This window comes from Dryobates pubescens, chromosome 3 (assembly GCF_014839835.1).
Source record: "Dryobates pubescens isolate bDryPub1 chromosome 3, bDryPub1.pri, whole genome shotgun sequence".
Lineage (NCBI taxonomy): Eukaryota > Metazoa > Chordata > Aves > Piciformes > Picidae > Dryobates > Dryobates pubescens.
In genome coordinates this window covers 354,022-381,268 of record NC_071614.1, presented here as the reverse complement: position 1 = coordinate 381,268, position 27,247 = coordinate 354,022, and the positions used below count along the sequence as shown (strand labels likewise).

The 27,247-nt window shown below is 52.3% G+C and overlaps 1 protein-coding gene across 4 annotated transcripts in view; it reads right to left on the bottom strand.

Moving 5' to 3' along the window:
• The window catches only part of NCOA2 (nuclear receptor coactivator 2), a 101,926-nt gene that overhangs the window by 37,660 nt on the left and 37,019 nt on the right, over positions 1-27,247 (bottom strand). For 2 of the 4 annotated variants that reach the window (XM_054178883.1, XM_054178890.1), the window contains exons 3-4: positions 3,246-3,347; positions 2,391-2,563 (exon numbers count right to left, since the gene is read on the bottom strand). In XM_054178883.1, the coding sequence (XP_054034858.1) occupies positions 2,391-2,563; positions 3,246-3,328 (256 nt within the window). In that variant the 5' untranslated portion in view covers positions 3,329-3,347. Of the gene's footprint in view, positions 1-2,390; positions 2,564-3,245; positions 3,348-10,037; positions 10,273-27,247 lie in introns of those variants that run through there. The other 2 variants (XM_054178897.1, XM_054178904.1) reach the window with 2 other exon arrangements.

The window sequence follows — 27,247 nt, the reverse complement described above, 5'->3', positions numbered from 1 at the left end:
TTTTTCAGGGCATTCAGAACTCTCGTGGAGGGCTGGGACACCCCTCCAATTTCTTCTTCCCTGTCAGATCAGCAGCACTGCCCAGGCCCACCACACAAGTGCAGGAGCCACACCACTCATGCACAGAGTGTCTTCCTTCTGCCCAGTCTGCATCTCCCCTCTTCCAGCTTAAAGCTACTGCCCTCTTCCTGCCGCAGCACACCTCAGCAGCAAGCCTGTCCCCCTCTCCCTTCCTGGACCCTTTAAGTGCTGAAAGGCCACAAGAAGGTGTCCCCAAGGTCTTCTCTCCAGGCCAAACAACCCCAAGTCTCCATAGCTGAGTCCAGCATGGTCACAGTGATATGTCACACACAGGTGTCTTCAGCTACTCCTCTCCTAAGCCTTACTACTTAATTATAACATTGCTGCAGTGTAACTGAGGTGCCCTACCCTGTGAGTAACAGAAGGTACAGGCCAATGACACACAGCTCCAGCAAGTAAGCAAGCCCCAGGGAATGTCCCACTTGGTGGCTCTGCCTTTCTGGAGAAAGAGAAGCAGCTGATGGTTTGCATTACCTAACCCCAACTTAAATTCTTCAGCACATCAGTGCTTCTCTGGAGACACGCAAGCAGTAAGGTCAACAGCCCTGGGTACTTGGCCAAAAAGCTTTACAATGTGCAGAGGGAGATCAAAGCCCCGTTCAGTGCATCCCTCTCAGCTGTAGGTAGAGGAGACAGCAAACAAGCTCAGGAATAGATTTTTTTGGGTGAATGTTCTGCTTAAATGGCTTGGATTCACAGCACAAATTCCTCTGACACTTCATTCAGTCTTGAAATCCCATCAGGCTGAAAGCACAGCACACAGAAATAATAACAGCCATGCAGAAGCCCTTGAAAAAATCCACTGCAAGACTTTGTGGTCGAAGTGGCCAGCAGAAAAGGAAGCTTTGGTCAAGAACCTCATCTTCATCTGTCCAAGGACTAACCCACCTCAAAATCCAGATTAAAACTACAGACAATGGTTACATCTTCAAAAGAGCTTTAACTCCTCTGCTGAACTCAGTCATGTGCATATATTTATAACTTGCTTTCAAACTGCAATGGAACACACCACAACTGAAGGATCTTTGAAGTGCACACTGTGAGAAACGATCTAGAGATAACAGATGGAGCACTGCAACTATCTATTTGCATAGAAAATAGATCAGGGCACCATTGCCCTCAATTAGCCACTATTACTACAGCACAAGCTCTAGCCCAGCAAGCCTGGTATGGAAAATGAACATCAATCTCTCTGTTTTCCTTCCCCACTCTCATTCCTGGAGCCCACAGCAGTCTCCTTGTCCCAGCAGCAGCTCCAAAGTGTGCTGCTTCCAGAGGCTGAAGGCAGTGTTTGAGCTGCCTGAGCCTTGCTAAGCCACCGGGCTCTGGGGTGCAACCCTAGAAGAGACCCTAGAGCTTCTGAATAACAGAACCAACCAATGGGTCTTCACTGACTGAATCCAGGCTGTCTTTGAAGGAAGGCAGGGCAGAGCCTCTGCACAGCCAAGGAGCCCTTTCCACCTGCCCATGTTAGTGCCGGAGGCTCCTTCAGAGGACTTCTCTGAACAGGGTTTGTGAAGAGGCTGTGTTAAATCCTCTGCATTAAAAACCCAACACACCCCTACTGAAGAACCTGAAACTGCCCTAAGCAGTGCTGCTCTCACCTGCCCAGGCAGAGCTGTGCCCCAAAACCCACCTCCCAGAATTCACACTTTCTAAAGGATTTGGGGTTTTCCCTGAAGTAGGAAACATACCAAAAGAAAAGAAATGCAGAACTAATCTTCTGGACCAAGAACAGGAAGAAAAGTGTCTTGTTCTCTGGTTTACATTTATGAAGGGCCCTATCTAGAGATTAGAGCAGGTTCAGATCTATTGTAGTCGAGGATGTGATGTCATCATTTGAGGGAACGGAGATAATTTTGTCCACAATATCTATTCATACCAGCTAAGGGCAGCAGAAAGGGGCATGCAGGATGCTTTCACAGCCCCCTCTCCCAGACTGTCCCTATTTTGCATGGATTCTTCACCCACATAGGAGTCTCTAGGTAGTCTTTTTCCCCCCAAAGCCATATGCCAGCTTGACCTTTGTCAGTCCCAGCTGATCTCAGCCGCTGGACACGCACGGATCAGACCAATGGATTTTCTGCCCCTCTCAGCACCTCCTGAACTTTCTGTGAAGCTTAGTTTTAAAATGCTGGGTATGACACCTCACACACCCTGCTCCCAGGCCATTACAGCATTTTCCACTACTAGCTAATGAAAAACCTGGGAATTTGCTAAAGAGGCACAGGAGAGACTATCAGGTCTGCCAAAAATAAAGCAAGAACCCCCACAGAAAGCATCCGAAGGCAATTAGCTTCTCCTCTTACCTTGTTCTTTGATCTGACGAATTTGCTTCACAGTTTCTTTCAAGATTGCACATTTGTCAGGTTTAAAGTTAAAGTTGTCAATATCATTAAAATTTGCAAAAATCAGCTCTGCCAGTTCTTCTATGTACTTATTCTCCTGCTCACGATTGCGTTTCTCAGTGCTTCTCTTGGGGCTGCAAGAGGAGTTTGTAACACAGGATTTAATGTCGGCTCACCTGCTGGCCAGCTCAAAGATCAGCTCAGATGGCTTGAGGAGTTTAACCAACCCAGAGAGCACAGCCCACTCCCACCACAGAAACCTAACTGATGGCTTGACCCAAAGAAGCCATCCCCTGCCTCTACATGACAAGAGAGTCATGAGCACAGTGGTGCAGGACTGCCTCTGCTCCCACAGTGCTGCTGTCCTGAGACACAAAAAGTGCAGGACTGCCTCTGCTCCCACACTGCTGCTGTCCTTGCAGCTGCTGCAAGCCTGAGGAATAGGTTTCACATTCCTGATCACAACACACAAGAGAGGTAGTAAAAAATCTTAGCTTGCCAGAATGGGTGACTGAAGAATCCCAGCAAAGATTAGCCAACAAAGGTTTTTACATCACTTCTGTACCATCCCCAGCATTTGGTATTTTGGCCCTCCCTGGAACCAAACCAAATCAACAACTACCAATAAAAGACAACAGCCTCCACCCCCGTCCCACACCCACAGCACCACAGAGCTACAGCAGCAGAGTTTGGCCCCAGCTCCTCTTTGCCAGAGGGGTCAGTTTGCCATTGTCCAACCCACAAATAACTACACAGACAACATTACATTTTCAAACACATTTCTCTTTCAACATCTTCAGACAGAAAGGGTCTGACCTGGGTCCGAGCTGGTCGGGATCCTTGCGCTTTCTTGACTCTGCTCGGGATGGGTCTGGGGTGTTTTCTCCCATACCACTCATCTTGAACACATATCAGCAACTAAAAGGAAGAAAGTGCAAGAAAAGGGTTATGGTGGAAGTGTCCCCTGTTCGTGTTTCCAAAGTTCTCATTCCATGCTTAGCTCAGTTTTCACCTGGCAAATCCATCATTCAACATCATTCAAAACAGAGTTTGTTTGAAAGCTCTGTGGCCTCCCACAGCAGTGCACAGAACTCCTGCAGAAGAAAATCTGTGGTGGCCAAGCAAAGGGTCACCATCTTTTAGTTGTGACCAGTCGTGTAGGAGAGCAGAGTTCGTGTCTGGGCTGCTGAATTGTCACAGCAATTTTGCAAGGCTTAATGAGGAAAGACAAAGGAAAGGCCACAGAGCCACACAGGAAAACACAACAGACCTGAACAGCTGGTATGGAACCTGTACCCCAGCTCCAGGGGAAGGCACCGTATGAAACCTGCATCCCAGCTCCAGGAGAAGGCAGCTCATGCAGCTTTTGCCTACACATGGACAGTACAGTGCCACAGAACAGCTGGCAGCAGCAGAGCTCACCCAGGAACTGGTGAAGAGCTTGTACATGCCACCCCTCCCCATCAGGACAATGCCACAGGTTGCCTTACTCCCTGGGTGCTTAGACAGACAGTGGCTACACCTGGGTTTGCTCCCAGCAGCTGATCCACACACAAGGTCTAAGCCTGTGACTCGATGGAGATCTCCACAGGGGCTGGGCACCTCCACAGAGTTCAAGTGGCACGTGTCACAAGCAAGGAACTAACCCCACATTTCTCAGAGTATTTCTGGGCACAGGTAGCACCAGGAGTGGGCACCCAAGAAGCTTTCAAGTGAGAAGGGGAAAGCCTGATGAATTTAGATGGCATGGCCAGATCTCAGATACAGACACCTGTGGCCCAGGTGCAGCTGAACTGCACAGGCTGCCTGTAGGCTCTGCCCTAGCTGCCTCCACACTCATTCACTCACCACCTCCAGGTGAGTCACCATTCCTGGTGGACTTACAATGCACACACACCAAGGAAGAGTTTTCTAACCATTTTGAACTTCTAAAGTTGCTCCAAATATTCTGAGGGTGCTGAACCACATCACCTATAAGATGTTGAGAGTTTCTCAGAGCAGAAAATCAAAGCCCCAGGCTTGAAGCCTGAGCTTTTCCAGGAAAGATGACCATTGAGAACTGAAGCCACTGCCAGCAGAGTGACAAGCCACAGGCTCCAAGGTTTACTCCAGTAATCTTCATCTGCAGGCAGCCACCTCAGGTGAGGAAGCAGCATTCATCCTGCTCCTCTGCTCCTTTCATACTTCTCTGCAGAGATTTCCAGAGAGCAGAAAGATAAAGAAATGGAACAGTTGGGTCCATTTAGTGCTTTAGAAGAACTGGAGATGTCCTGGAGCAAACATCCAGAAGAAGTGAGCAAGGCTTACTGAGCCTGGTGTGGACCCAAGTGGGAATGCATGAAAACAAAGCCGGCACAAGCACTGCACCGAGCAGAGGGGCACAGAGATGCCTTCCCTAAGGACAAAGCAGCAGCAGGACCTGGCAGAAGCTGAGCTAAGGCAGCTTTTATCTGAATGAGCATTTTCCCCACAGCTGAGCTGGAATGGGCAAGTGTCAGGCCAGACCCTTCCTCCTGCGAGTTGTTTGGGAGTTGCACTGCTCCCCAGCACCCACACCTGACCCCCCATGGGATCAGCATGCTGCCCTCAGTGGCAGCAGCAGATTTTTCTTCCCAAAAGACAGGAAGGGCTTCCACTTGTCCTACAAACCCCCTACAGCCATAGCTAAAAGCTGAGCTTCTGAAGCTGACTCAGATGTCCCTCAAGCATCTATTCCAGTGGGCATCAACCAGGAGCAACAGAGCAGTGGAAAGATAAACAGACTCACTGCAGCACTTTGATAGGAGGAAGGAGATCATTAGAGAAGCAGAATTAGTTACTAAAAATACCTAAAGAACTAATTTTAGGCTCCAGCAGACGACCTGGGCCACCAGGACACCACAGGTAAGTAAATACTCTGTGTTCACACGTAGCACCACAAGTGCATTTCTCTGCTCTCTTCATTTCACTGCCACCAAAACTCCTGCACACAAAAATCCCTCCCTGATTTTACCCAGCTGTTAAAGGCAAAGGACAAACACTGGGAAATGAAGGGAATAAACTCTTGGGCAGCTTGTGTTATACCCATAGCCACTGAGACCTAAACAGTTTCCAGCAGAAGCTGGGAGACTGGAAGGAGGGAGCCTGGAAGGCTCACATGCATTTGTTCTTGTTATCAGCAACAACACAAGTTTCTGCTCTCACTGTGACAGCACATCCCCTGCCACATCCTCCACCAGCAACTGCTCTGAGCTGGAGTGCACAGAGAGACTTCACCAGAAGGCAATGGCAAACACATTTTCACCAGACATGCATCTTTCAAAGGGCAAAACCCCGAAGCAATGCAAACCCAAAAGTAAAACACATGGGAGAAGAGCAGAAAAAGAGGCCCTGCGAAGGAGAGCAAGAAAAGCTGGCACAACCCTGCTGGGTCCGTGTGCAAGGGCTCCCCAAAGCCCAGCAGTGACCCTGGCAGCCCTGGCTGGTTCACCAGGCAGAGCCAGTGCCGCAGACAACGAGCACTGCCTCTCTTATCGGGGCAGGCCATCTTCCAGCCCGGGCTGCTAAATGCCAGATTTATGGTAAGCCCAACAAATGCAGTTAGAGAATAAATGAGGATTACACCTTCAAAGCTGCTATTTCCATCTGAAAAGGAGCAAACAAAAGGTCAAGTCCCCCAAGTGGGCAGTCAGGTGGCAGTGCTGGGCCTCACCCCTCAGCACCATCAGCCATCAGCACAGCTCAGGAGGGGCTGGCTGCCTGGAGACCCTGGCACCCAGCAGCTCAAGCAATGTTAGCAGCCACTGGCCGGGCACACCGCAGGGCAGGGGGAAGTGTCACAAGTTCTCTGCCAGCCCGATTGAAAACCACCACCAGACCCTGCTGCTGTGCTCAGTGCTAAGCTCCAGACCCCATCCAGCACCATTCTTGCTCCTTCCTGTGCAGTTCCCATGAGCAGAAGCTTTCAGTCTTGGTTTCAGGATTACTGAGGTGCTGCGTCAATCCTGGCAGGGGCTGGAGGGAAGCTACCAGTCACAGGCAGCTGCTGAGGCTGTGCTTTTCCTGCTTACCACTCCCTTCTTCACTGCCTCCATTTCCAAATCACAAACGACTTCATACTGATACCCAGCCTCCCCCAAGGAGAACTCCTCTACTTGAGCTGAGCTTCTGCCTGGAAGAGCACTGCCCCCCCCATCATCACCACTGCAGATGAAGCTGCCCACACCTGGCACTCTCCAGAAAGCTCCCAGGAGAAAGGTGGCAGCAGCAGGCTGGGAGACCTTGGTCCCCTTCAGGGGACTTGTACCAGCACCTGAGTGCACCTGTGGCCTCTTCCCTCTGACAATGAGACTTGTTACCTGCCAGAGACAGCCAGCCCATGGCAGGCAACGTTCAAACACGCTTTATGCTGACACTGAACTCTGCCTTGCTCCTGAGCTCCACAAGCTGCCACTACCAAGAGCTACGTAATTTACTAGCAATGGCCACGGAGCTTGTGTGTAACAGGGCAGAAAACTGGCTCCAGCTCCTACTGCTCAGATTCCTGCTCACTCTACAAAAAGCCAACAGACTATAAACAAATGTTTAAGCCAAAGGCTCCTTCCTCAGCATCTCCTCTGTAATGGCTTTAGAGTGCTGCAGGAGACATTTCCCACTCACAGCCTGCATGCCGACCCCGCTCATGAATTTTTTACCTGACAGACACTTGGAGATGCCACTGGGAGGGCTGTCTAATAAACACATTAGCTGCAAATGGGCAGCAGCTCTTTAACACATGCTGTAACAGCCCCCGAAGTGGCTGACATTAATGTTCACTGGTACAGACTGATATTTAACTGGGCTTGCTTGAAACCCCTCCAGAATCTTGAAGGAGAAGAGTTTCTTCACAGCTACTCAAGCACACAGGTTGGAGAACTCCTTGTTCCTGCTGGGACTTTGCAAAGCCTGCTCTGGGCTGACCCAGCAGGGTGGGATGGCTCCTACCTCCAGTATTCCCATGGGATAAGGCTCTTACAGAGCCACTCACCCAGCTGCTTACGGATTAGCCTGCGTCAGCCACCTCTAATATGCCCCGGAATAGCAGGACTAGGCTCTGATAAGGCAGGAGAGAAAAAATAACAGAGAAAGAAAGTACCTTGGGGTTTTTTTAAACATAGCATGTAACAGGTTTGCTCAAATTCCACTTTTCCAGAGGAAAAGGCCTGTTTTCCCAGCACACTGTCAGAGAGGAGGCAGGTGGTACTGCTGCAGAAACCACTCCAGGCTCTGTACCACAGCTGCACATTTGGGACTCTGCCTCTCTCCTGTTACCAACTACTGCTTCTGTTTAACACTCCAGGGCAAAAGAAGTGCAGCTCAGTAACACTAACACTCCCCTTAAAACTACAGATCAACCCCCAAATTGCAGTGCCAGAGGGTGACTCTGCCCACATGAGCTGCAGCACCCCTGGAAGCTGTACCCCCAAGTCATTCTCTTCAGCAGAGAGCCAGCTCCCCCGGCCTCTGATACGCACGCAGAGCCTCTGCCCTGGGAAACCCAGCGCTCTCTCCAGCCCTGCTGACAGGGACATGGTCCAGATGTCATGGGAGAGACCAGAAGGGTCTGGCCCCTATCTGCACGAGGAGCAGGCACCTCAGTGGGTGCAGATACCCATGCCCATTTCTACTGGAGCAGCAGTGCAGGAGACAGGAAGCACAAACCCCCAGACACTTGGGGCTTTTTCTCACTGAATTCTGAAGCACAACCCAGGTCATACATGTGAGAGAAGACAGCCCTGAGGAGAAGAGATGATACCTGCACCACCTCCCGGATACACAACTGGAGCTCAGCGCTGAGCACAGACGTGTCAGGTGTGAGTTAAACTCCTGGCAAAGCCATGGGGAGCACCAAGCACGGTGTTAGCGAGCACACAAATCAAACCCAGCAGAGGAAATCACGTCAGAGCCGCATGCCAGTGCCTGACAAACACCTGGGACATCTGATTAGCCTGGGCACAGCAGCCTGCATGCCCTAACCACACAGCTTGATACATCCACCAGTGAACATGAGCAAGAGCTCCTCAGGACCTCATGCTGCATAGGCACAGGGCAAATTGGAGCGTCTGCGGAGGCAGCAAAATCCCTTTTCGCACAGAACCAAGGTGCCAGCACTTCAGTGAGCACCCTCGGGCCCCACTATCTCGTTAGATCTTCCCTAATGAAGCGAAGGAAGAGGACAGCAGCGGCAGAGGAAGTTTCATTGTTGCCGCGGCTTGGGCGCTGCAGCCTCTGCCCCGCGGCACCGCCCGCCCCGGTCTCCGCATCCCGATGTGGGCGCATAGCAATTCAAACAATCAAAGCAGGACAAAAGAGAACAAGCAAATAAATAGCACTGAGGTGCTGTGGCTCCTGGCCCTGCCCTCCCGGTGTGACATCAGGTCTCTTCAAGCACACACCACGCTCCCCTGCAAAACAACATTTTCCTTCCCCGCTCCTATCTCAAAGCAGCACGAGCTTTTCAAGGTCCGACATAAAATAAACCAGGGCGTTTCCTGTGTGGATTGCGTTAATTATCAGCCATGCTCTAAGCAGAGCAGTCCCCACTAGCACCTTGAGATGAACCCCGGCCAACACATGGAGAGCGAGCTGCAGTACCCTGCGCAGCGACCGGCGGTACCCAGCGTCACCATCCCGCCCAGCACGTCGGGCAGGACTCGGGAGGAGTGGCACCAGCTCTCCCACACAGACCCAGACACCCGGGGTTAGCTCTCTTTTGTAGTCTGGGACCACTGCTGCTGCTTGGGCTCAGTGCTGTGTGACAGGAAGATAAAGCCACCAAGCTTGCCACGGCCTCCCGAGCAAGGGACACCGCACAATATCTTCACCTAATACCAGCGGCTAGAACCTTTTCCAGAGGAGATTATTATTATTAGTTTCAACATTAAATGTTGCCCTCCCGAGGTCAAAACGAAGGTAAACAGTGCCAAGACAGCCAATGACATCAGCACGCACAGCCATGAGATAAATGCAAGGTCTGCAGATTAGCTGAGCGTGGCTCTGCTTAGCTATCGCGTCCCGTAAGGAAAACTGCTCAGATTAGAGCCCAGAGGAGTTACACAACGACTGGAGCCTGTCCCTCTGCTTCGTCTGCCTCAGCTCTGCTCAGGAGAAAGCTTGCGTGCACAAACCTCTCCGCCTGACATACCTGTACTTCTTCACGTGCCCAGCAATTACTGAATATTGACCAGTAATGACTGCAGAGAAAGAGACGCCCTCAGGCTCCACCTCCTCTCGACAGTGGGAAAATCTAGCTGGGTTTGTGTAGGATTCTGGACGCCAGAAAACTTGCTTACAAAAACATTTCCTGTGCACGGAGATATATTTAGCCTCATAAACACGTAAAACTGTCACAGCCAACAACGAGTACACCTGTAGCCATTACAAAAGGGGAAACTACAGAGCCTGGAGAAGCAAACGTACATCATTTCTTTATATTTGCTATTTAGAAACATCGTCTCGAAAGCCTTAATGCTCTAAGGAAACCAACTCTTCCCCCACGCCCCCAAAGCAGCCCCCCTGCCTTGCCCCCGGCACCGCGGAGCACACCTACGTGCAAGGAGCGCACGGACAATGAAGTCACTCGCAACACACCTCCTGGGCTCGCAGCCCTTGCAGCTGCCGGCAGATCTCTCCAGTTAGGTTTCTCTGCGTCTTCAGATCAAGACGCGGATACATTTCCCATCCATCACATGGCTTTGTGTGAAAAACAGGAGCAGAGGGAAAACGGAAGAGGAAAGCACTAGCAAAGACCAGGAGCCTGTGAATTCTCAGCCCGAGGCAGGCCAGCGGTTAGGTCTGGCTGCACAGCGCAGCACACGCGGGACGCGGAGGCGCACGCAGCAGCTTATGGTCCTGTGATCCGCTCCTGGCCACAGCTGACAGCCCGGCCCCGCTAATCCCCTAAGTGCTGAGCGGGGAGATGCCCCTGTGACAGCCAGCACGCTGCAGCGCTCGAAAATTCCTGCGGCCGCGCCGCTCTCCGCCGCTTCCTCCCCGTTCAGGAACCGCCGCTCCCGCAGTCACGTGCGCCGGGGCCGGCGCGGCGCTCCGGGGGCAGCCGGCGCCCCTCGGCGCCCCCCGGCCGCCGGCCCTTCGCGGGGCGCTCGGCAGCTCCTGCACCTTCCCGTGCCGCTGGCGGAGGAGCGGAGCGCGGCCACCGCTTCTGCCACGGCAGCAAGGACCTGCCGGGCTGCGGGCAGTGCCCGGCGTGGGGCACACGCGCTGCCCAAAACATCCCATGGGAGACTAAACTACACATCGAGCATGCTTCATCCTGGCTCTCTGGCATGCCAGACTCAGTCTTCCCCCCCCCACCCCTCCCCACCCCCCGAGTACTTTGGGGGTTGCCTGTAACTGCAGCTCTGCTGCAATAAATACTCTTCCCACGGCTCGGCTCCTGCCAGCGCCCGGCTCGCTTGCAGAACGGGGTGAAAAACCGGCAGTCTGAGCAGCGATAAGGAAACGTGCAACTGCAGAGGAGGAAGGGGCTGACCAGGCAGCAAATGTTGTTACTGATTAATACAATTATATCTGAGTTCAGATACTTAAACGGTTCTCGCCTCAGCCCCTGAGTTGCACTCTTTACCCCGGATTCTCCTCCCCATCACACTGGAGGAGGCGTGAAAGAGCAGCTGCGTGCGTCTGAGTTGCCAGCTGGGGCTACACCACCACATGGGGCTAACTTCTATCAGTATCTGACAGAACCATGAGAAAAACCCTGCTCAGCTGAACCCCTCACAAGTACTCCTGGAAACCACACAGGCTGTCAGAGAGAACACCACCTGTGAGAAAAGGAAGAGGCAGAGCCTGCAGCCTACCAAGTAAAACAAAAGTGAAAGGAAGAGCAGCAGCAGCTGGAATTAATTTGATGATAATCAAATCATTCAATACTCCGATAAGACACAAAGGCCAGCTCTAGGACAACTGCCCTGTGCTCCTCTTTACAAGCAGACTGTTGCCACAAAACTGGGATTTAGCCCAAGTATTGTAAAAATCCAAGAACTTCCAATTTTCCTTGATGAGGGTCACAGATCCCCCTGCTGTGCTAAGGGGAAGCACAGGGTGTGGGGCACTGAGGAGCATCTGAGCAGGGACAGTGACAGCTCAGCAGGAACAGGGCTTGTTCACCTCTCATCCCACAAAGTATGCCACAAGGTGTGCCACTAGTGCCAGCAGTGACAGTGGCAGTTCTCAGTTCTCAACACTCATTTCATCCAAGGACACAAACAGCACAGTTTAGGTACACAGAGAATTCCCTGCAGGGGAAACCAGGTGCAAGATTCTACCAGAGCCCTACCTGAGCAGAGCTGTGTCCGGTCGCAGCCCCCGCATGCTCAGCACTAAGTAGTGAAGTGGACCTTAGGGAACACCTCAGGACTTGGGCCCACTGCTAACTCTTCAAAGTTCCACAGGCTGGCCTCAGGGCCAGCTGCTCCGTTCTCCTGAAGCTGATGTTTGAGGACCTGTACTGCAGCAGGAGATGACACAAGGGCAGTGATGGGGGAGAGAAGCCAAGTCTGGAGGAACCCCAGGCTCCCTGGTCATTTTGCTTCTGCAGAGAGGCTCCCACCTCCACCTTGCACACACAGAGCTCACAGGACTCATCTCAGAACTTCACAGCTCACAGGACCAGTTGCTGAAGTCCTGGACAATCACCCTTAGCAGTTATTGAGGTTCTTACAAATTGCCTGTCCCAGGTTCTTAAGAACCTACATTTTGTAAGCTTCATGTTAACAAGGTAAAAATACAGAAGTGTCTAGGCCCTTTACCTTGAGTGAAGAGGGATCCCCAGGAGAGGAGCTCAGCCACGGCCCTGAACATAACTGTCCCTGCTCCTGGGCACTTTCTTTCCCAAAATTACAGAGGAAACAGCAGGACTTGCAGCACAGCCAGCCAAAGAGGGCTAACAGAGAACATCTGCTGGCAGCTTTAGCAGCACTATGGCACAGGGAGCCAGAGATGACCTGAGAAATAATCTGGATGTCAAGTCTTCTATGGCTTTCAAGTCAGAAATCCAACCACAAGCCAACAGACAACCAAAGGCAGTGTAGGAGCAGCCATGAGCATTGTGCTTCCAGCCTGCACCCCAGCAGCAGGATGACCCTGGGGCCACCTGCAGCACCAAGCACAGAGCCACTGCCCACGGAGACAAGCCACCACTCACTGGCTGAGCAACACTGCGAGACCACCTCCTGCGCTGGTTCTATGCCAGGCATCTGTCTCACATGAGGGACAGATGATGCTGCACAACTGATTGTGATAAAGCCATGAAGGGTCTGGACACTGGAAGCTGCTTTTCTCTGTACTGCAGGTGACGGGATCTGTGGGTTTGGGAAGCTGTTGTTTTGGAAGGTCCCCACAGACACTCCCGTTAGTCGCTTGGATTTGGGAAACTGCTTCTGACTTAGCTCAGCTGAAGACCATTCCCAAAGCTTTGCAGAGGCCAAAGCTGATGAGAGAGAAGCCCAGGTAAACAAGCAGCAGATCCTAGCAGGAATGTCTGCCACTTGCCCACAATCTATATGAGTTGCTGCTGCTTCCAAGTCCAGCTGGAGATGTTCATGCTGCAGTGTGAAGATCCAGCTGGCCTGTAGTTAAGAGCAGGGTAGTAATGCTGAGGATTCAACACTGCAGCTCTCTGAGCTGCCTCACCAGACCTAAGTCCAGGGCTCCATTCACATCCCTAGCAGCAAAGCTCATGGGTATGTGCCTTGCTAGAATAAAATCAGAATATTCCTTACTCTTCAGGACAGAGTCCTTACATTGTCTCAGGCTGCTGAGGACTTAGAAGCACAGAAGTTACCTAAATTCCTTGTCCAGCTGCCCTCTGAATGCAGCAGGTCTCAAGATCCTTTTACCTGTTAGCCAAAAAACTAACAAAAGCAAGGCTTGGGCTGCTTCCCTGCTTTGTTTGTGTTTGTTTCCCCAAAGGAAGGAGGTAGCTCTAAGCCAGCACAGAGGGAGCTTGCTCTCTGCAAGTGCCAAGGTGTTTAAACAAGCTCAAGACTTCTGGATTACGGGGGGGGGGAAATTATCACCACCATTATCAGCAGAGCTTTACAAGCACTGGCAACAAACCACTTTCACAAAAGGTCAGAACTTCAAAGCTGGGTTTTACTAAAGCCACCACCAGAATGTTTCCTTGGCAGAAAGCAAGCTTTTTGAAAGGCAGAAACATCACAAACCACAGACACTCCTCACTCTGCAGGTGCTAAAATGAGGTAACCCCAGACCTGACTACTGACAAACCAAAGCATCACTGTGAAAAAAGAAGACAAAACCAACCCTCTGATTTCTGTCTGTGCAGTCAGAATGCAGTGGAGTTAAGGACATGCAGCATGCACCAAGTGAAGTCAGATTTGTCAGAATTTTCCCAAGATTAATTAAAGAGGAGCCATTTTAAACTCCTCTCTTCTCCCCAAGCCTCTCCAAGTTGAATTTACTCCATTTAGGTACCAGATGCACAGTAGGCAGGGGCCTGTACTATCTTCCAACCAAGTCATCCACAGCAAAGCAGCCTGGGTGAGAGGAGAGGAGCTTCAGAACAGAAGCTTGGGAAGGCCAAATGAAATACACTGCTCTGTGCACAGGGAGTCCTCCAGACAGCAACCCAAATGTGATGTGTCATCAAAAATCCCTGGGCAGGCTTTACAAGAAGCCAGCACAAGTCTGGAGATTTCTGTCCAGCTGCAGCAGCATCGCAGTCAGGGAGAGATCAGGATGCTGAGGGTGGACTCAGCCCCACTGCCCTGCCTGGTGTACAGCAGGAGTGAAGGCAGGGCGTGCTGGGACAGCCTTAGCCCCTTGCAGGCAGCCCCCTACCCTTTTCCTAGATCTAAGCTCCTTACTTTTTTTCCCCTATAACCTTCAGTAACTCATCACAAGCTTATCAGCCAGAGGCAGTCACATCTGCAAGCACCCCACCAGCGCTCCAGCTGAGCCTTGGGACTGGCTGTCAGAGGGCAGAACCAGCACCCAGGCCAATGAGGGGTACGAAATCACCTCTCCATTCTGCCCCCCCCACCTGCTGCTAGAGCCGAGAATCAATCCAGTCCTCATGCCCATGGAGCACATGGATGCTGAGTGCCGCCGTTCCTGTCATGTTCCAAGTACCTGTGTCAGGCACGCAGCACAGTGCCGAGCTCAAGGCTGCCCTGGCACTTCGGGGCACCTTGTGCACTCAGTTAGATCTACCTTGACAACCAGCTCCTTTAGCTACACCTAGATGGGCAAATTACTGCTTTTACTCTCCAGTTCCACAGCCAGCACTTAGTCTGGAGATGCAGATAATGCTGTGTTACACTGTACCTACAATCTGTCTGCTAATTACTAATGATTAGATCACAGTTCAATAACAAGTTAAAACCATTGCAATACCCAGGATACTCCTGTGGCAGTAACCCCAATATCCATGATGTGGTGGATGGTGCTCTGCTGCCTCCAGCCCTGAGCTAGACCAGGTGAGTCTGGCTGCAGGTGAGGAACACTTAGACATGGGACAGCAGGGTGTGGTGGTTTAGGCTGGGTGCTGGCCCAGATGCCACTGCGCAGGCCACACCTGGGAGGTCCCAAGGGGTGTGCCCAGCCCAGGGGGTGGTCACAGGGACCAGGTATTCCATTCCCATAATGCCCTGCTCCCCTATAAAAGGTCCATGCGGGGTCTTCACTTCCTCTTTCGTCCCCTGCTGCTGCCTAGGTACAATGGCTGAGCTGCCTCCCTTGGGCCTGCCCAGGCCCCAGGCTGGGTTGGGGGGGGGTTTGGGTGTACCCCCAGGTGGGGAGGGGATGTTCTTGGGTATGTTCTGGGATCTCTCTCTTTGTCACGGTGCTTGTGGGTCTCTGTAAAGCTTTCATTGTTGTTATTGTTTTCCTAGTTAAACTTTCCATCACTTTTTGCAATCCGTTTGCCTGAGTCGTTATTTCTGCCTGTGGTGGGGAGGGGGTCTGCCCCAACCCATTACACAGGGCAAGATGCCACCGGCATTGCAAAGATGTCTCCTGGGAGCAAAGTCCCCATCACACTCTACCTGTACCTGTCTGTGAGATGCAGTCAGAAATGCTGGCTTCTGTCAGCCACTCTGAGAGCACAGCAAAGAAAAGTGACTCAGATATGCAGATAAGGCTGGAAGGAAGCTGGGCCGGGCGCTCCGCAGGCGGCATTTCACCCACTTAGCAGGGGTAGATAAGAGCCTGGTGTGCCACTCATCATGGAAACCTTCGTACCCAGCTTGGAGTGATACCACAGGAGTCACTTTAACCACTTTGTTTCCAGCAACGAGTAGGAAATGGGAGTGTCAGTGTGATGCTGCAGCGCAAAGTGAGGAACTCCAAACTACAGCACATCACTGGCAGTGCACACTGCACACCCAGCAGATAGCAAGGGAAAGGGGGAGCAGGGTGGCACAAGTTGGACCCAGCCCTCAGTCTGGGTGATGTGCTGCCATGCTTCACAGAGCATTGATAGAGGCAGAAATTGTATTTATTAAGTAATGGTTGGAGATACTTCAGCCCCTGGAACACAAAGCTAGCCAAGCCTGTGGCAGGGGCCTGTCCTTCAGTTAGATTTCTGTTCAGTCAGTGAAACTATGGAAATAATCCACAATGCTTCAGTAACAACTTTTCAGTAACAACATTCCGATGCCTCTTTGAACTTCAAAACCCCTAAGAGAACATAAACTCTTCTTTTCTCCAGTATGAAACACCTCTTTAATTCTTTTGCCTTTCTGCCCCATGGATCAAGAACACTTTCTCCACACGGCTGCTTCTTGTATCTCCTGCGTACAACAAGCCCAGAAGCCCTCCATGAGGTTGGCAGCCCAGATGCAAACAGCTGGCTGCTGCCAGCTGCAGGAGGAATAGCTGCCATGCCGCAGCCCAGCTCACACAGAAGTCCTGACCAGCACAGGGGCATCACTGCATGCTTCAGAACTCTGCTGCTCCCTTTGGAGTGAGGTTTCTCAGTGATGTTTGATGGACACCTGCTGGGTGACTCTGCCAACCCCTCACCCCTGGTGGAGGCGGCTGATGGTTTTAAATGACAAAGTTTATTTTGGTGGTGAGGTTTTTGATGTGAGGGCAGGGTTAGAGAACTGGAGAAAGAATGAAGCCTGGCAGCATGCACTGCTTGGCACGGGAGTAATTTTCATTCACTGTCTTGTAACAACCAGGGAAGTCTCAAACTCTCCTGTGCCCAGACCAAGCTCGGGTGGTAGCGGTCACTGCGCCACTGAAGTGCCCTAGAGCTTGCAGCAGCAGCAGCTCTTTGCTGCAGGTACTGGCATGGCTAAAATGAACACAACTCGTCTCCAAGAAGGGATGGAATTAAACCAGCAATCAATGTGCAGTGCAAGCTTCAGCATGACCTAAGAAAACAAACCTAACCAACTCCTCTTTATTGTATCAGTGTTTGAAAACGCTGCTCTCCTCTCAGCAGCCTCTTCCACTATCTCCTTTAGCTTCTTCCCATATGCTTGCAATTTCTGCACTCCATAGCAGCCGCTCTGGAAGACCAAAGGAAAATTTTTGTGCACCACAGATATAATGAAGTAACTGCCCCCCCCGCAATGCTCCCAGAGCTGGGAGCGCTGCTGCTCCGCCTCCACACATCTGGCACGGCATCGGGTTACAGCCGGGAGGCAAAGCCAAGAGGGAAAGGCGACAGCGGCTGGATCACAAGGAGCAACCCTGGGCTGCTCCCAAACACAGAGACGTCAGAGCCTGGTTAAGTAAAACCAACCTTAGGAGAAGTCCCAACGCACAGACACAGACACCCCCTGCTTCAGGCAGCCCCTCGAAGGCAGCCAGTTGCACCCAATGTGCTTGGCCGGCTCCAGAGCCGTTGCTCAGTGCCAACGGTGCAACCGGACTCCTGATTTCCTTAACCAACAAAACGGACAGGAAAAGGGCAACCATGCTCTGGAATTCAGACTTTCACTTCTCCGCGTTCCTGAAGCATTTCACAGGTACCAGCAAACCCAAAAGCCACTGAACTCGCTAAATGCCACAACACTGTCACAGGAGCACTTGACCTCTGGGTCTCTTTGCTCCTTAAATTTTGCAGACTGCAAACTCAGGCAGCAGTCACACAGCACACACCTACAGGAGGAGCTGAGCTTGGGCATGGCACTTCCCAGATCCCATCCCCTTGTCCCTTCAGCCCCACATCAGCAGCACGACGCCGTAAAACGTTCCCCTGGCTCTTTCAAGCTCAGCAATAAATCCGCTGCAGTCTGAACCACCAAAATCATCCAGACTGCTCAAATGATTTTTTTGTTCCAAATGGACTTGGCAGGCTGGTCAGGAACCCAGCGAGTCAAACACGAGCAACAAAAGTGGAATTCTTCTTGCCAAGCTAATGGATGGTCCTGGAGAAACGAAGCAGGCGCTGCCGAGGCGGGGCGGGGAGAGCTGCAGCGTGCGAGCTGGGGACGCTGCCCGCACCGGGAACGCGGGCAGGGGGTGCCGCAGCCCCGCCAGGCGCCAACCCCTGCCAGCTGCAGGTGCTCTGCACAGCTCCAGCTGCTGGTGCAGGGTCAAAAGTTTCGCCTGTCCTGTTTCGCTTGTCCATAGCCAGTCGTAGAACCTGCACTGCGTAATCTCTGCCCCACGCTCGCAGCGGTTCCTGCGTTGCAGGCAGGCAGCTCACACAAACCCGCGGGTCCTGCGCACACCCTTGCCGGGGAGCTGCACCCCTGGCAGCGCTTCCACACCCAGCGGCGCGCTGCAGCCACCTCGCTCTGCCCAGTCAGCTCCCCTGGTGCGCAACCACAGTGCCATGAACCTTCCAGCATCTCTGGGCAGGGCCCTGCAGACCTCTGGGCAAGTGGCTGGAAGGAGCCAGCCCTGCCTGGCCTGGCTTTGGAAAGCAGGGGCAGCAACTGCTCCATTTGTCCCAGCAGGGAGAGAAGGTGCCCTGCAAACACTGAAAGTAATGTTCACAGGGAAACAAAAACTGTCTCTGGAAGTTAGGATTGTTGTAAGAAAATCTCTGCATAATTAAATATGCAAAAATGCATTGGCTGGAGCCACTTATGCTGCTGATATTACTGTTATTTAAATATCTAAGGAGCAAGGAGTCCCACAAACAACAGAATTAATGGAGCCTGAGCTCCCACAGATTTACACCTGCTCAGTCGACTGTGGAGTCTAGAAAGGTGAAAGCTTTGAACAGAGCTTTTCCCACAGCTGGGACATTTGTTTAAGCCTCTCTTTTCCCATCACTAGAATTCCCAGGCAAATAGTAAGATTATTTCATGCTGTAACCTTTCCCTCTGTCAGGGCACCTTTAGGTGCTTCCACACAGCTTGATTCTCACAGATCAAGATGCTGCTCCTATGGCCTAGGAGCTTCTGACTGATAAGGGCCCTTTCATGAGCTGCTCTGGAGGATGTGGGTTTCTATTAAAAGAGGTTGCTTATTACAAGGGTTTGCATTCACATTCTGGAGGTTGGGTGCAGAACCTCCCACACCAGCTCATTCTCACAGGTCTCACTTCCTAGTCCTCAGGGTAGTCACTGACCTGACCAGCCTGCAAATGCCACAAGCAGCTACCCCAGAAATGCTGTCACGGTGTCACCATGGAAATGAGATTGGACCAGCTGAGAAGGGAAGCTTCTCAACCTGACCCCTTCTACACTACCTTCCTCCAGACCAGACTGTGGCAAGCCAGTCCAGCCACTGGGCAGCAGCTGCTGCTGCAGAGCTGCTCTCCATCTCCTTTGGTAAGCAGAGCAGATGGAAATTTCCTGTAGGCTGGTCTTGGCCCACAGTCTGCTTGGACCATACTCCTCTAGGAATCAGAGCAGCCCATTCATGGCATGGAGCTGACTGACCCTACTTCCCTTCCTGAAGAAGGGAAACCCTTGGCTAGCTCAGGAGGAAACTGTCCTTCTAAGGACTATGAACCTTCTTGCATGAAGTCAAGAGAAGGTCACTGTGATTGTGTGGTACTCCACAGGTCTGCAGTAAGGGCTCTCCATTGCTCATCTGAGAGGTGAGGAAAGCGAGGGAGGGGAAGAAGGGAAATGCTTCAGGGCAGAGTCACATTTGCTGAGCTCTGCCTAAAGGTCTCTCACAGGGCTTTAACTGCAGTGCCATCCCTCACGTGGAGAAGAAAAGCTCCACTGTGGATTATCCTATGCAGCAAGTGCTGCAGCTTCAGTAACCAAGCAGAGTCCCTGGAGAAGCTCCCACAGGAGAGGCAGCTTTCCTTGGCACAGCTCCTCAGCAGCTCTGCCCAGCAAGCAGAGTATGTGGGCAATATTCAGGAGGTATTTGCTGCTCAAGTGCCTCATACCAGCAGACACAGAAGTGATGACAGCCCCTTTCTGGGTGGGAAGTCAGGGCTTGACTCAAAGGCCCTGAGCAGCCCCAGCCACACCTGAAGCAGCAGAGAGTGCAGAGGAGCAGAACAACTCCTTGCCTTTTGTACTCCTGCTGAGTGCAGGAGCAGAGGCAGGATGGGTGAATGAACTCAGAAGAAGGCTGTCCAGAAAAGCTGAGCAATCAGGCCTCAAAATATTAATGATAAAAGACTTTGAATAAAGCCAATTTGCAGTGGAATGTAAGGAGGGGAGTCCCTAAAGAGAAGAACAGTCTCCCAGCTCTGCAGCAGGTTCTGCTGCCCATGCAGTTTGTGGTGGCCAGGAGCCAGCTTGGCAGGGCTCGCTCCTCCCCGGGGAGCCTGGCCACACACCAGCCGTGCTCACAGGGCTGCTGCTGCCAGGCTTGAGGGGTGACCAAAGACCCTGCTTTGTCCATCTGCAGGGCTGGTCATGACCAAGAACACCTGAGAACAGTCCTGAGCCAGTCCAGCTTTCTGTGGATGGACCAAAGAAAGCACTGAACCCAGCCGAGGAATGAGCCCAGGATCCTTTATTACATGGCTGTTTGCCCTTTGGCTGGAGGAGGAAGTAAGCTGCTTGCAACTGCATTGAAACCACATTTATGACAGCTGAAACTCTACAACTTTCTATCAGCCTGGGCAGTTCCTGGTTCCAAGGTAAGTCCTTGCAGCTGGGACCAGAGCTGTTCAGAGGCTCAGCTTTGAGGTGGCCTTAGGAGCTTGTCTGACAGTTTATAAACCTGCAGACAAAACAATGCATAAACTGGAGTGCTGCTGGCAAGCATCTCTGTCTGCAGGACCTGCATGTCCCCCCCAGGCACCAGCAGACACAGATGTTTTCCACGTGTGAGGCTGGAAGCCCCAGCGGTCACCTGGGGCGTGCGGGTGCCCGGTGACGGTCGCGCCGGGGGCGGGCAGGCCGGGCTCCAGCTCCAGCAGAACCATCCTTGTCCTCTCAGCACAGCGTTTCGAGGCATTGGCAATGGAGCCTTGCTGTTCAGCACAGGAGGGCATGAACTCCTCGGTGTGCCAAGGGAACATCCCATTCCACGGACACCAAGTGTGAGGAGTCACACAGCCCTCCTGGCAGAGAGCAAAGGAAATGGCTCTGTGACCAGGAGAGATAACTCTGCAAATAGCATTTAACAGCTCTCACAAGCAGCACTCTGCTTCCTGTGCCCTTTTTTCACTTTGCTTATTTATGCTGATTGGATCTCACGACCCAAACTTCTGCAGTGGCATAAATCAGTGCTCTGCTCTTCCGCTGACAGGCCTACTCCTAAGAGTCTACAGCAGGGCCTGAGCGGTGTTCAGCTGAAAAGCAGCAGCACATTCAGCAGTAATTCCTGATGATAGAATAGGATAAGTCTTACTTACAACAGCCTCTCCCCCCCACCCCCATTCATTTCCAGTGTACTTCTCCAGCTCTTGTTTGTGGCATCCTGTGTGAGAGCCAAGCACCCTACACACACCAACTGCTCACAGCCCAGATCACCAAAGTCCTAAACAGAGAAGCCGCAGCATTTGCACTGCCCCACACAAGGAAGGACACAGGAAGTCCAACTCATGAGGTGCAGCCTAAAGCTGCTTCACTGAGCTGCAGGCTCCACATCTCAGCTCCTCTTGGCTGTCTGTTGAATGGAGCCTCCTGTTTCTGCATAGAAGCGCTCAAGGCCAGACCTTTGCAAGCCTCTTCCCAAAGGCATGAGAGCATTCCCAGTATGGAAAAGGAAAAAAGTCTTAAGGCAGCCAGCCCAGATGAGCTGAATGACAGCTCACAGCGGAACAGTTCTGCTGCTGAGGATCGTGCAGATGTGATGGAGGCAAAGAGCCTTTCTGCAGCTTCACCACAGCTGCTGCACAAGACTTCAAAAGGCCTTGGCGCAGGACTTCAGCCACAGAGCTTCCCCTCGCTTTGTGTCATCCATGACATCCAGAACTGCAGTGAGCTGCAGCCAGGATGGAGCTGACCCAAGGGGACTCTGAACATCCCACACCAGCAGTGGGGCAGCTCCTTGTGCTGCCAGCACTCACATGCACCTGCACAAGCCTCTACTGCACACCCCCCTTCCTGCTCACCCCAGCCATCTCCCAAAGCAATGGCATCCTACACTGCTGTCCCTCTTATTTATACTGGCACTGGCCTCTGCCTTACAGAGGAAAACCAAATCACCACAGAATTAACGTTATGGCTATTAATTAACATGATGGCTATTCATTAACACTGTGGCTATTAATTAACGTGATGACTACTCATTAACACTGTGGCTGTTTTGGAAGCTTTAATACCTCCAAAGTGCCTGACCTGCTGAAGTGACATTGGGAAGTTCCACCAGCTTCCACTGCATCCTTCGCAGACTGAGCTACTCCAGCAGTCGCAGCCTGACCACCAGCTGAAGATGTCACAGCTGACAGTCCCACAGAATGCCCATGCTGGATGCCAGCCTGGTGCTCCCCATGTAACACATGGGCTACAAAGAAGTCCACATTCCCTGCCTTCCCAGCTCAGCTCTTCCCTGTGAGCACAGCACTGCTCGTTCTGTGCACTGACTGCTCAGCAGCAAAGCTCCCACAGCTCTGTCTGATGGCACCTTAAGGTTACCTGGCTCATGACTTCCTGCCACTGATGCTATTGCCAGGAGATGCACCTGAGAAACCCCTCTGCTGTGAGCTCTGTGTGCAGGAGTCTGAATCAGAGCATTCCTGGTGCCTGGTACCAGAAGCTCAGAAACTGGTTTTCATTTCTCCCTTTCTCTCAGTTTGAGAATTCCTCTGAAATCAGCTGGCTGACTTCAGATGCTCTGAACATCCACCACGTGGAGCCACAGACTTGTCACCTACAAGATTCTTCTCACAGCTGTGACACTGCAAAGAAGAATTAATCCAAACAAGGAAAGAGCAGTAGAAGCAACTAAAATTTGGTTAATATCCTAACTCCTTAAGTAAACCAAGTAGAAAACGCTGCAGACAGGAGGAAATGCAGGCAGAAAAGCACCAAAAGAGGCTTCTAATAAAGCCTTCATCGCTACCAATTTGGTAAAGCTGGAAAGCCAGAGCATTAAAGCATGTGAACAATGGTGATCCAAACCAGTGGCAAAGCTCCACCAAAGGAGAGCTAAAGTTTGGGCTGTGAATATTTACCACAGCACTGCTGCACTCACCAAATCCTAGCACTTCAGAATGAGCTACTGTGGTAACAGAGCATGAAGGGATCTGGGTAGGTTCAGACTCCCAGAGTTTGTAAAACAGCAGCTACCTGTCACAGTTAGCAACAGCCTCATGAAACTGAGCCAATTTGTTCAACAGATGTTCCACTTAACCCAGAGGAATCGGACTTCTCTGTTGTAGAAACTCCACTGTTATTAGCAGCTTTCAAAATGCATCAGCTCAGAGCAAGCTTCCATTGCCATCCTTCCTCCCTTCACAGAACAGAGAATGTTTTCCATGCTGGATTAGACGTGGCATTGCAATAAAGTGGGCACCCACTGCTGGCCGTGTTCCATGGAATACCTGGGAACAGCACAGGCTTTGTTTCCCTTGTCCTTCCTCCCTCCACATCAGCCCATCCATCCTCCTGCCCGCAGCCCCACACCGGTCTGCTGCGGGCCGTGTGAGCTGGGGATGCTTCTGGAAGATGTGATGCTGCCTCACACCGCAGCCCCAGCACTCTGGGTAAGGCACAGAACTTGATTGTTTGCTGCTGCTTGAAACCCAGCTTGCTTCCCCTGTCCCCCTCTTGCACTTCCAGCCTGCAGGAAGGGCCCACACTGCCGGCACAGCCAAACCAAAGCACCTTGGGCTTTCCCAGACAGCAGCACTCCCAAACGCTGCTCCGAGCCACATGCAGCAGAGCCCTGTGAGCAGGCTGGATGGGAGCCTGCGCCCTTCCTCTGTGCATTTCATACAGTATTTAGCCACTCTCAAGGCCTCTCAGCTCTTGCTGCCTCTCCCTCTCCCACCAGGGCAGCAGCTCCCCTGGCAAACATGCCAGCAGCATTTCCAGGCCACTTCTCAGTTAATTCACAAAACCTGACCTCCTGTCAGATATTTTGCGTTCAGGTTAGCCAAGTTAAAACAGTATTTAGCTAAACCCTGCTTCAGCCAGAAACCCCTCTGTTACCAACTGACTACAGCAGCACTGTACTAGCCACGGACATCGACTGGGATAATGCAGCCCCTGAGCCTGAAGAGATGCTACTCTGGCAGCAGGCACTACACCAGCAGCCCTCTGTATCTGATGCAGGGAGCAGGCTCTGGGCTCCTGCCATGAGGAACGCTAGGGTCTGTGTTTGGTGTGCAGAGCTGATCTGAGCTGACACATCAAAACCTGGTGTGCTTCTTGCACCCCAAAGCATCCCACAACAAAAACACTGACCCCTGGGTGCAGAGGCAAGAGCCCAGGGCAGGGGTGAAGCTCTGGACAAATCTCTGCTTGTCTCTGGGCCATGGGGCACCCCCACAACTGTGTCACTTCCATGGCACCTCGGCTTCATCCAGCACACAGCCACCACTCACCAAAGCAGCAATCTCTTCACTCCTGCTCTCTGGTGCGTAGGACATGCCCTACTTACTGCACCCTGCTGCTGTCTGGGAGGTGGCACTGACCCTCTCCTGCATGTGCAGCAAAGAGCTTCCTAACCCCACAGTGTGTCCCATGGCCACACTCTTACTCCTAACTCCCAGCGACTCCGTGATTCCCAGCTTCCTGCCCAAGGCTGGGACAGCTTTAAGGTCAAACCGATTCTCTGATCTGAAGACAACTTTGTCTGCAGCTTGGCACAACTCAGACCTCATTTTTCACAGCACTTAGCACAACGTTGTGCTTTATTTAGCTCTTTCAACCCTCGGCCCCCGCTGCCTTGCCTGCCGTTATCAGTGCTCAGCACTTTTCCAAACGGGATCCAAGGATCTCGAGTCATCCACAAGAAAGCAAGCAAAGGCAGAAGAGCCTGGCCAGGCCACTCACCCAGCATCACCCAGGGAGTGAGGAGCAGAGCTGGAGAGGGGTCCTGCTGCCCGGGCAGCAGCTGCGCTGAACCCCAGGGCGGCTGCTGCCTCCTGCCAGCGGCCGGGGTCCCGACGGCTGGCAGCAAGGAGGCACCGCAGGGCACAGCCTCCTGCACCGCTGCCAGCCGAGTCATGCCCGGAGCAGCCCCACCCTGCGAGCCGAGCGGCAGCCGCTCAGCGGGCTGAGCACCGGCGCGGGGCCAGGAAAGGGCTTGGCAAAGCTGAGCTCCTTGCAGCGTTCCTGGCCGTGGACACTGCTGCGCTGCACCCACTGCTTCCGGACAAGAGGCACTGAGACACCCAGCCTGGTCCGATGGGGTCACACCAACACCTGCAGCGTCAGTCCGTGCAGCTCCTGGGGCAACGGAGGAGCCTGGTTGCAAATGGACAACGATTCTCTGCACGGGGACTAGCCACAGGTGATGGCTGAAGATGTTCTCAAGGAGCTTCTGCTGGAGTCAGAGTGTTTGTTTATATTCAAAAACCTCTATAGAAAAGAACTTTCCAGATCAAGCTCCCCTGCCTCTTTTCCTCAAGCCATATCCTCTGGTCCCTGTTCTTCATCCCTGCCTCCAGTGCCCTTGCCACATCTCACCCCCACTCCCCAAGGCTTCTCATTTTCTTGGCTTGGTGACTCCTAGGCTTGACTGGTAGTGCCACACTCTCCCCTTTTCCCATCCCAGAGGCACCAATGCTCACTCAAAAAGCTAGAGCTGCTCACAAAATACTTCCAGGCCACAAAAACCTGGAGTGAAATGGGTTAGCTTGGCTCCCAGTGAAGATCACACAGGGCTCCCAGAGACAATTTCCCCCACAGTGGCACCAAGTGAGCCACAGTCATGTGTCAGCTCTCCAGGAGGAAGGGTGGCTGCACAGGGAGCTGCTGCCCCTGCCACAGGGAAATGACCTTCTGGATCTCCAGGGACCTTCTTTCCTTTTTTCTGCTTAGCAGTTACTTATCTCATCATGAAAAACAAATGCAGCACACTGGCAACTAACATACAGAGGCAGGAAATCCTCTTTTAGACCAAAATCCTACTCACAGGTCTTTTTACTCAGCTGTGAGGAGCAGACGAGACAAGAACTGCTCGAGAGCTCTCCTAGGCACTTGGGTACAAAGCTGGCCCAGAAGAACAGAGCAAGGGAAGAGAAAACCAGCACTGTGTGCTCAGGCTGGCTGCAGGTTTGCTTTGCAGTAAGAAATAATTCTTTCCAAGGAACAGCCACCTGTTCCTGTGAGGCTGTGCTCAGCCCAGAGACACCTGATGGACCTCCTTTTCACAGAGCACCTATGAGCTGCAGCCAAACCTGTGCATGAGCCACATGCACACTGCCAGAACACCCACGACTGTCACCAGCATCAAGTGAGAAGCTTCCCCACCAGTGTCAAACAAGGAAGCATTAGAAGCACACTTCCACTGTCAAAAGTTACCAACCAATTCCATTCTACCTTGAATTCAATTTAACTAACAGAACTGGCTATCAAGCCCCTCAAACAGTTAGGTTCATTGTTTCTAAACACCAGACTCATCATTTGATCACTAGCTACAGTCAAGAGAAAATGTTTAATTATGCTGAATGAAACTTAACTGTCTGGCCATGGAAACTACAGAGAGCTCCTTCCTTAAGCAAGGGAGCAGAATTTCACACACTGTTGCACCTGGCAGTGGAACACACTTTCTGTCAGCAAAGCACTCTTTTCAAGGAAGGAAAAGGAAAGGAAAATTTCCATTCAGATGACAGTGCCCAGCTGACGAGGAGTGCCAGGCACTGGTAGCTGCCTCTCGCTGTAAGCAGCTGTAACAGACTCAGCTCCTGCAGACCAAAACCCATGCAAAGGTGTTGCAGTTTGAGCTGGGTGCCCCCCTGGTGTGTTCACTTCCTGTGTCCAGAAGTCCAGCCCAGAGGGATGGACACAGGAAATTGTGTGTATTTCCTACCATGATTCTTTGCACCACTATAAGATCCAGTGCGGAGTCTAGCACGTTCTCTTTTCTTCCTCCTCCGCCAGCCAGTAACTGGGGGAGATGTCTGCTGGCGTTGGGCCTGGCTAGGCCCAAGGCCACAGGGGGATGGGCAGTCTCAGGCCTGGCCAGCTGAGACTAGCCCAGCAGAGGGAGGGGGAAGGAGGAGCCCTGAGGGTCTCGGGTGTACCCTCAGGTGGGAATGGGATGCCTCTGGGTTTGCTTTGGGATCTTTCTTTGTCACTGCGCTTTGGGTTCTCTGTAACATTCACTGCTTTCCATTTAAACTTTCATCACTTTTGCAATCCGTTTGTCTGAGTGTTCTATTCCTGCCTGTGGTGGGGAGAGAGGGGGCTGCCTCAACCCAGCACAAAAGGCCAGCAGAGCTCCGAAGCCACTCCGTGCGACACCAGCTAACCTAACCCTCGTGGCAGTGCTCAGGGGCTCACCATGGCAGCACGCAGCATGGCTTCAGTGGAACCAAACCC